General features: G+C 34.9%; 1 protein-coding gene across 1 annotated transcript; it reads left to right on the top strand.

The window, feature by feature from the left end:
- Positions 1 to 4,720: 4,720 nt before the first annotated feature.
- On the top strand, positions 4,721 to 5,071 carry LOC115225974. Its single transcript, XM_029796948.1, has one exon. It carries the CDS (start codon positions 4,721 to 4,723, stop codon positions 5,069 to 5,071), a length of 351 nt encoding a protein of 116 aa, XP_029652808.1.
- The last annotated feature ends 5,530 nt before the right edge of the window (positions 5,072 to 10,601 follow it).

Genomic DNA, 10,601 nt, shown 5'->3' with positions numbered 1-10,601 from the left:
CAAGACCGATTTCAGAAAATGCTGAAGCATTTGAAGATACCGTGATTGCTACTTTGCGAGCGGAAAATGGAATTTAAAGCAAACTGTATAACTCCATGCGTGAACTGCTATTTACGTTACAGGAGATAAAATTACAATTGGGAAACGATATATTCATTAAAAAATGAAAGAAATGCAGAAGTGTTAAAGAGATGAAAAATATTCGAGCCTATCACAAGGTGTGACAATGTGCTGATGTATGCACAAAGAGTCGTAGTGCCAGCCACACTACAAAAGCAATTACTAAAGGAATTTCATATTGAGTCAAAGGGATTTCAATAATGAAATCGTTAATGAGAAGTTAGGTATACTGGCCAACAACGGACTGTAACATTGAAGATATAGTGATAGTATGCAATACGCTGTTCTCTAGCTCATAATACACCCGTCACGAAATGGCACCCGTGGCCAAAATCACTTAAGGTTTCATATCACTTCGTTGTGGGGGACTGTTTTTCAACGTGGTCTGAAGTGCATAAATGTAGAAAGCCGACATCTCTGGTTACAAAGATATTTGATGTTTGTTAGAATAATCATATCCATCTTTGATCAGCCGATAACGAGTGATAATATAAAAAAAAGAAACATTATTTCAAAATATAGGAGTACAAAGTCTGTACTCCTATATAATCCGCACCCATTACCGAAAGCTGAACCGTTATCTCTCTTACCCACAACAATAACAAGAATAACGACAACCAATAACCGCGCTTTATTTATCCACTTGTAAAGTCATTCACTCGTGAATTTCATCAAACACACCATGGACAAACTTTCTTTCTAAGACAAAATATATATTCAAATAAGTAAAATATAATATCATGAATAGCGATATCGAAACCCGTCACTATATGAAAAATTATATTAAAACTATGTATGTGTGCGTTTTTTCTTTTTTTATTTCTTATATACATGACAACTCACCAAGTGGGGATAATCGAAATCCCTCTATTCTGTTACTACAACTACTACTATATACATACACACATATATATATATATATATATATATATATATATATATATATATATATATATATATATATATATATATATATATAGGATATGAGAGGTAATGTTGTCAAGGAGACCCAAATGTGTCAGTCAAAGCTGAGTAGGTGCTATGGACATGCAAATGAGGAGTCCAACGTAGGTCATATATTAACATGGATATGTATAAAATTAACAGAAGGAAATAAAGATCCAAGGCTGTGAAAGATTTAAGAACATTTCTAAAGAGAAGACGTTACAGCTGTTTCCGGGATATTTATGTATCTCTTCATCGGAGACGGTGCGAGAAGATGGTTAAGCAATAGGTATTCTAGAATAACTATTGCTTAACCATTTTCTCACACCGTCTTCGATGAAAGAATATATAAAATATCCCTGGAGCAGCTGAAAGACCTCTCTATAAATGTTCTGAAATCTTTCAAAGCCTTGGACTTTTATCTGATTCATTTATATATATATATATATATATATATATATATATATATATATATGCAAACACACGCACACACGTACACACACTCACACACACACACACAATATATATACATACAAATACATATATGTATGTATAAATGCAAGTGTATGTGGTTATCTATGATTGTTTACGAATTTCATTTTCAAATTTCTCAATCCCGAATTATAGGTTGTCCATAAATAGTGGACCTGGACACCGACATAACCATTTCTTGGCCTGAGAAACAGTAGAATTACCCGATCAACGACAATATATATATGTGTATATATATATTTACAAGCAGTAATTGATAAAGGGCAACAACCCTGGAACGTGTCTGCAGCTGTCTGACTAGCAGGATGAAGCGGCTGACCTCCCCTGTGCGAAGGTTTATAACGGACGCAGTTTGTGTGCCAAGTAGCTAGCTAGAGGCGGTGGCCTCTTGGAGCTAATCAGCGACAGCTTTAGTCTTATATTTATAAGACTGCCATATTAGTATAGCGATAATTATTAATTATATATATATATATATATATATATATATATATATATACGCGGTTGTATCAAAATTTCACGGAAAAACTCTATAGCGCGCCCACGCTTGGATGCACACATTTGCATGCACGGTGATACGAGCAGTGACCTTCATGAAGCAGTATGCTGAGTAACATCGATGTGTATACTTCACACGATGTGGAATTTGTATTTTTGTGATGACGTGTATGAACAGGACGGGTATGGATGAAAGAACCAACATGAAATTATATGTAAAAATTGGGAAGTCTGCTTTAGAGAGATGGAGCATGCATCGGCAAGCTTATAGCGATGAGACAATGGGTCGTACATAATATTTCAAGTTCACAGGTGCACGAGAGAATGACAGCTTAATCAAGAGCATTTTCAATATTTTTTCTACATCGTCAGCATTGTGCATTGAGAATTCGACCCCCAAGTCCAAAGGAGCGATCAACTGCAATATTTTAAAGCTTTTCAAGGAGGACATTCGAGAAAACTGACTGGGTTTGTGGTGCGCAAATTATTGGATTTTTCACGACGACAATGTACTCTGTCACCACACTCGTGGGTTTCTTGCCAAAAGCAACATGCTATCGCTTCTGTGCATGTCCTTTTTGCTAGATTCAGCACCTGGTGACTTCCATCTCTTCCCCAAGATGAAAATACGGTTCACTGATCGAGATCAATAGGAAATTTAACACCGTTGTTGAGATCAAGACGTCCTCAAGAGGCCGGATACCAAAAGTGTCAAGAAAGCTGGATCGGGTGTATTCGAAAAGCTTGCCGGTGTATTCCTGCACAAGGTGACTTTACCGAAGGAGATGAAGTTAATTTAAGTTAGTGTTATTAAACATAACTCATCCAGGAACATTACGATGCCACTTTGTATGTATACGATGGGTTTCTTTTAGTTACCTTGAACAAATATACACGAGTTTGTTGTGCTGTAAGCCAGAGTACACGCAGTGGGACTGAATACAGTAGAAAATACTATATCACATTCATGCCAACGCCTAATCGTATGTACATATATATATATATATATATATATATTTACAGGTTGCAATACGAAATTGTCACCAGTACATTTTTAATTTTGCGCATGCGCATTCTTTGTTTTTGACTTTGTCGACCACTAACTATAGTATGATCAGTTGGGTACCGTCTGTGAGAAAAACAGCACCATGGCGTAATTTACTCTGCCAGAAATTTTGGAAACGACATGCTGTACTGCTTGGCATTCGCGCCGAAAGATCTAATATGAACATGTCAGAGTGTTTGGGTGTCAGTCTGAGGAATGTGCAATCCAAGGACTTGTACTGAGACTGATAAAAATCAAACATCCAGTCAACATCATGGTGTTTGGAGTGATCACTAGTGATGGTGACATGCTTTCATTCACGGTTTCATACTCAATACCTTGGCCTCGATCAAGTGCCTGGAGAAGGTAGTGCTTCCCTGGAGCAAAGGGGTGGCTGATGGAAGATCCTATCTCTGGCAGCAGGAATCTGTACCATGCCATACAACCAGGAGAACCCAGCCATGGCTGTCAGACAAATTCTGCGACCACATCACCCCTAAAATCACGCCATCTAACTCCCCAGACTGGAACACCCTTGATTATTATGCGTGGGGTGCAGTTGACTGAGAGGTCAGCAAAACCCCTTGTAACATCAAAGATAAACTGAATACAAGAATTATGGCAGTATTCACCAAATTAAACAAGGTGACCGTCCAAAAGAGTTGCAGGAGATTCCGAACCGGACCGGAAGACGTGGTTGAAGCCAATAGCGATTTTATTGAATACATTTACTTTCAGGATGCTTTTTCTGTTATTTTGGTAAGTATACCTGTTAAAATGGGATGTCAGTTTTATTTTCATTTTTGCATAATTTAGATGACACTATATTTACCGTACCCTGTACAAAATATATATATATGTGTGTGTGTGTGTGTGTGTGTGTGTATTTGTGTGTCTGTGTGTGTGTTTGTGTGTGTGTGTGTGTGTGTGTGTGTGTGTGTGTTTTGTGTGTCTTGGGTGCTACTGGTAAATCTTCCTATAGATGATACACAAGATAGCAATCCCTCCACACTATCTATCAAAAACCGCATTATCCACATATGGAATAAAAAATTAAAGCCAGAAACTTTTCTTTCTGGAATACGATTAAAAACAACCACAAGGCAGAAATCTACGAACGCTGGCTAAACTCTACACCAATAATTTTGCCTCGTAAATTCGAAATTCAACGTATTCCAAAGAAGCCGACAACGGAAGTGCGGTAGTAGTGATGAATACAGAATACTACAAAAAGTAATACTTTCCATGTTGGAAAATAATTCTTACCATGAGAAATTAATACATAACAACCCACAGAAAACACTGTAAAACTTGCCCTCCTTACTCCAAATTCATGGAAAGGGTTTCACTAACATTGAAATAGAATTTTTACCCAATTTTAAATACGGTCCTAGTCTTTTCTACGGATTACCCAAAATACATAAAAATCCACACATTTGTGAAGCCTGCAAAGTCTCTACAAGCCTATGCATTAATGTCCCTTCCTCTACTGACCTCAAACTGAGACCCATCATTGATGGCCCTCCTTGTGAAACCCACCGTTTGAGCAACTTCCTCGACATCTTACTCAAAACGTTTTTTTAAAAATATGTGAAAAGCTTTATCAGGGATGACCTAGACATGCCGAACCACTTCCCGAAGACGGTAAAGGAAGGAACGTTGCTGGTATCTTTCGATGTGGTGAATCTGTACACCAATACCCCGCATGACTATGGTATAGAAGCAATCACATTCTGGCTAGAAAAATACCCAGAAGAGATCCCAGGACACATTAATCACAGAATCATAATCGAAGCACTCAAATTCATCTTGCTGAACAACTATTTCATGTTCGTTATAATTTACTATCGACAAAAATATGGAATTGCAATGGAAACCAGAGCTGCTCCAGTGATTTCAAACCTTGAAATGGGTTACCTACAACTGAAGTTATACCAATCATCACTAGAAAATTATTGGCGCCTCTTTTAATTGCTATTTAAAGGAGAACTGGATGAGGTATTAGGATGATTGCTTCATACTTAGGAAAGACAGCATGGACAAACTCCTTGATTTGAAAGTAATGCTTAACAACATACATAGCAATAGACAATTCACTATGGAACACAACAGTAAACAACTCCCTTTTCTGGACATCTAAATTAAAATAGTTAACAACCACATAGAAACAGACATGTTTTATAAACCCACAGATTCTAAACAATACCTATTGTTTGCCACCCCAAACACATAAAAATTAATACAACTTTTAATCTAGCGAAAAGAATCTGTACCAATGTTTCGGATACATATATTCGTGAACAAAGACTCCTTGAACTTAGATCAACACTAACTAAAATACATTACCCAATCTCATTAATAAATGATGGCATTAAAAGAGCTAAGGAAATAGATATACAAATATTAAGGCAAGCCAGCTGAAATATAAAACCAGACTTAAAAGTATTCCCGTACATTTCCACACATAACCCTAGAAACAAGGAAGCCTTCAACATTATTACCCAAAATCTTCCCATCCTCACAGGATACAAAACAACGAATGAATTGTTAAGCTCACAAAATTTAAAAAAGCAAACTGCAACCGACGTCACTGAAAAATATTAACCAACGCAAGACTATATCCACTAACAACAGAGCCAAAGTGAAAGAATGTGGTCGTCTCAACTGTGGAACACGCCCCAACGTTTTGGATTGTTCAGAATTCCACTTCAAACAGGGTGAAATATTTAAGATCAAATCAAATTTCACCTGACACTCGGAAAATCTAATCTATGCCATGGCTTACTTAGGATGTGGTAACCACTATATTGGACAAACAGGAATATCACTCCGTCGAAGAAGCACCGTACACAAGGAACAATTTCGCTACCCACAATACAGTCAATTACAGCTTAGTGAACACACAGAAAGGTGTGCTAGGAATCTTAATCCTAATTTCCAAATTTTCCACTTCTATCAATGTCCACAGAACAGCTCAATGCAACAAAGGTTGAAGAAAGAGGCAATTTTCATCAATAAGTATCTTCCACAACTGAATATAAACACACAACTTAATACAGAACACTATATTCCCTTCAATTAACACCATAAACCACTACACATTCCTTACAAAATTCAGATTCAAATTCTATATCTAACCTTACTGCACAAAATCCAGAACTACTTACCTCCCTTACAAATAATCTTTTTATTCAGGCACTATTAGACCTAACGCCGTTCATTAGCCGGTGTTCATTCAAAGCAATGAATAGCTTATGACGAAAGCATGGTATGCATTCTGACTCTTTAAATATCTCATAATAATGACTTTTATAAATCGTATTACTACCTCAGTCCATCTAAATGTATATATCTGTCATTACCTTTCATAAAAATTTTTTTTTGTTATATTTACAATGTGCATTTTCGTTGATTTTTCATATTTTCCCCTTACATTTCGACGTGTATTTTCTATTTTCTTGTTGTAACATATTTCTAATATATATGTATATATATATATATATATATAACATATTTCTACTATATATACATATATATATATATAAAATATAATAATATATATGTATATACATACATGCATACATACATACATATATACATACAAATATACACACATACATAGATACATACATACATGCATACATACATATATATATATATATATATATATATATATATATATATATATATATATATATATATACATACATATATATATACATACATGCACATATATAGAAATGCATACGCTATATATACACTATAAAAATGCGGGTGTATGTGGTTTTTTATATGTTTTCAGATCTGCGAGCCTCTGAAACATTGCGTCCTCGAGTAAAACAAATTTGCTTTCCGAAATCCGATTCCCAAGGTACACATTGTCCATAAAATATAATAAATATCATAACCCTCCACGTGAAATAACCCAACTTTGAGATCTCAACCTCCCACTCTATATCTTTCACGTATCATATTTGCCATACTATTTGATGCTCTCTCTCTCTCTCTCTCTCTCTCTCTCTCTCTGTATGTGAATTAAAAATCAATCATTGCTTTCATTTCGTTTAAAATCTCCTACTTCTACTTTATGATACAAGTGTTCAAACACAAACAGCTTAGCTTCCATATCTTGTTTTCCAATGGGGTAAAAATGATAAAACTTCGAACCTCTTATGTGTTTTCTAAACTTGTTCTCGAATAAATCAATAAATTTCAAAATTTCCACATAATTTTCAAATTTCAAATTCTGTGACAGGAGAAAAGTTCGCTCTCTAATTGCTTATTTCTTTCCTTTTCTCATATAAACCTTCCTACACTTTATGAAAGTATATCGATCACACTAAGTGTGTGTTGTGTTCCGAATGTGTGTCGTGTTCCTAATATATATATATATATATATATATGTGTGTCTGTGTGTGTGCCATTATGTCTGCGTGCGTGGATGTAAGAATGAGTGCGCATTTTTGTGCGTTATTGTGTGTATACCTATGTGCATAAGAATTATATGCATATATATATATATATATATATATATATATATATATATATATATATATATATATATACTAGCTGAAGGTGACCCGCTCTATGCGCGGGTAAGAGTGTGGTTGTTACTTTCTGTTGCTTCCTTTCAGCACGTAAAAAGCAAAATCCGAACGTGGCCGATTGCAGAACCGCCTTGACTTGCTTCTCTGCCGGTGGCACGTAAAAAGCACCAACCGATCGTTGCCGCTGCGAGCCCCCCTGGCACCAGTGCCGCTGGCACGAAAAAAGCACCCACTACACTCACAGAGTGGTTGGCGTTAGGAAGGTCATCCACCAGTAGAAACACTGCCAGATCAGACTGGAGCCTGGTGCAGCCTCCTGGCGTCCCAGACCCCGGTCACACCGTCCAACCCGTGCTAGCACGGAAAACGGACGTTAAACGATGATAATGATGATGATTCTCCGTATTTGTTTCTCTCTCCTTTCTCTCTCACTTTCCCACTCTCTTACTTTTCTTTTCTCTCGGACTCTCCCTCACTTTCTCTTACTCTCTATCTTTATCTTTCTCTCTCCCATTTATAAACAACGAAAGATCTTGAGTAAGTTTATAAATAAAATATTTAGAAAATCAATCAGAAATATGAGGCAGTGTCAACGGAAAGGTCTGCTTGAAGGCAGACAGCAAAACGCTCATATTTAAAAGGGACAGACGAACTTGCAAGCTGAATAAAAATAATAAAATATTGGAAAGCAAAGTTTGAAGGGATAGAATGTGAGGATAGTAGAGTCACCATGACTGGCATTTCTTAACGACGGACAGCAACGTAGTGACAGTTTAACGGCTGGCGTTAAATTTTGAACTTGATGTATCAGAAAATTCGTAAACACCAAGTTTTGAAGTGATTCTTTCTCACGACAGTAGACTCACCATGACAAACATTCAAAACTTCTTTATCATGGACGGCAACACATTGACGATTAAAAGGCTGGCGCAAATTTTTTAGCTTGATGTAACAGAGAATTCCTAAACACCCGCTATTGAAATTTTAATCCCCTTCCAGCCCCATTTAGACACCTTTTCACATTTTGGTTCATATAACCCGATTCCATTCGGGTCTACTGGGGCCACATTTTATAAGATGAGGAATTTTGTCCTAGAGGAAAAAAATAGTTGTCATGCAAACTTGCCAGCACTTTTAACATAGGTGTGCATATTTTCAGCTGAATCGACCGAATACGTAATGCACACATTATATATATATATGTGTGTATATATATATATGTGTGTGTGTGTGTTGTGTGTGTGTGTGTGTGTGTGTGTGTGTGCACGCATTATATTTACAAATGTATACAAATGAGATATATATCTGTATAAATTAAATTAGGGATAAAACAACTAATAGGCAAATCAAACAGTGAAAAACCAAAAACAAAAACATTAAAAGAAATATATAATATAGAAAATATATAAAATATAAAATTGAAAAATATAAATTATTTAAATTGAAAATAAAAATTATTAAATTATATTTATAATTTGTTTAAAAATATATATAACTATGAAAAAGTATGAAAAGTTTAATATACATAAATAAATATATATACGCTTTGTATATATACATTATAGATACATATTTATATATAGAACACACACACGCGCATACATTATTTATACATATTTATATATAGAACACACGCACACACATACATTATATATACATATTTATATATAGAACACACACACATACATTATATATACATATTTATATATAGAACACACACACATACATTATATAAACATATTTATATATAGAACACACACACACATACATTATATAAACATATTTATATATAGAACACACACACACACACATACATTATATAAACATATTTATATATAGAACACACACACACACACATACATTATATAAACATATTTATATATAGAACACATACACACACATATAAATGAACGCAAGAATATCTGATTCATAATATTTGTTCTCATGAGTGTGTGTTGTTGGTAGCGATGATAATTATCCCTATGAATGCAAACAGATACATCAAAGAAAGCCGCCTGACGAACTTATAAAGTGAAAGTGAAAGGAAGTTGAGGGGAATACATTAAATAACTGGAGTGGCATTCTCAAAGTTATTAATGAAGGGAAGTAAGAGAGGGAAAGGAGGAAATAGCGTGAGTGAGGAAGATGGCCCCGAGCAACCACACCTTTTAAGCTAGGGATTTCTAAGGTAGCCCACGAGCATCGTCACCTCATTCTACATGTCCCTGTAAATTTTGGAGCGAATCGGACGGGATGTAGTGGCATTGAAAGCAATCCAAGCGGTAAAAACGCATTTCAGTTTTATATATATATATATATATATATGGAATTAAGGGGTTAAATTTGATGTCTTCACTTATGTTGCAAATTTATTTTATGCTATTTAGACCTGAAGAGTAGATATGTGTCATTGGTTCGAAGAAATATTCAGTTTTCAGATTATCAATTTTGATTATGTCGATTTAAATATATGGTTACGAAACGCGCCTCGTCGATTTAATGTGCATAATTTAGTATAGTATATTTTAGTATATTATTAATAATATAATTATATTTATATTTTATTATAGATAATATCTTTCATTATTAATTGGATTACTTTACGGAGGGTCTATCCCTTAATTATATATATATATATATGTATGTGTGTGTAAACACACCTATATATATATATATATATATATATATACTAAGCAATTAAGGGTTTAGCAACGAATTGCCTCACCAACACACCGAATTTAGAAATAGCAGTCAAAGAGATATAGCTATTCCTTCTACTAAAAGGGAGACATGCATACGTATGCCCATCCATACCAGTATATATCATATATACACACTCACACACATAAACTCACACATACATATATATAGAGAGAATATTATCTTCCAATTATTCAAGTCATTAATCAGCAACCCTCCTAGAAAGTATTTTATTCGAATATATTCTCCACGGT

Source organism: Octopus sinensis, linkage group LG29 (assembly GCF_006345805.1).
Source record: "Octopus sinensis linkage group LG29, ASM634580v1, whole genome shotgun sequence".
NCBI lineage: Eukaryota > Metazoa > Mollusca > Cephalopoda > Octopoda > Octopodidae > Octopus > Octopus sinensis.
This window is presented reverse-complemented; position numbering and strand designations above follow the sequence as displayed.

Bases quoted from the DNA above. Each gene is read 5' to 3' on its own strand.
- LOC115225974 (XM_029796948.1), top strand. From the start codon at position 4,721: ATGCCGAACCACTTCCCGAAGACGGTAAAGGAAGGAACGTTGCTGGTA.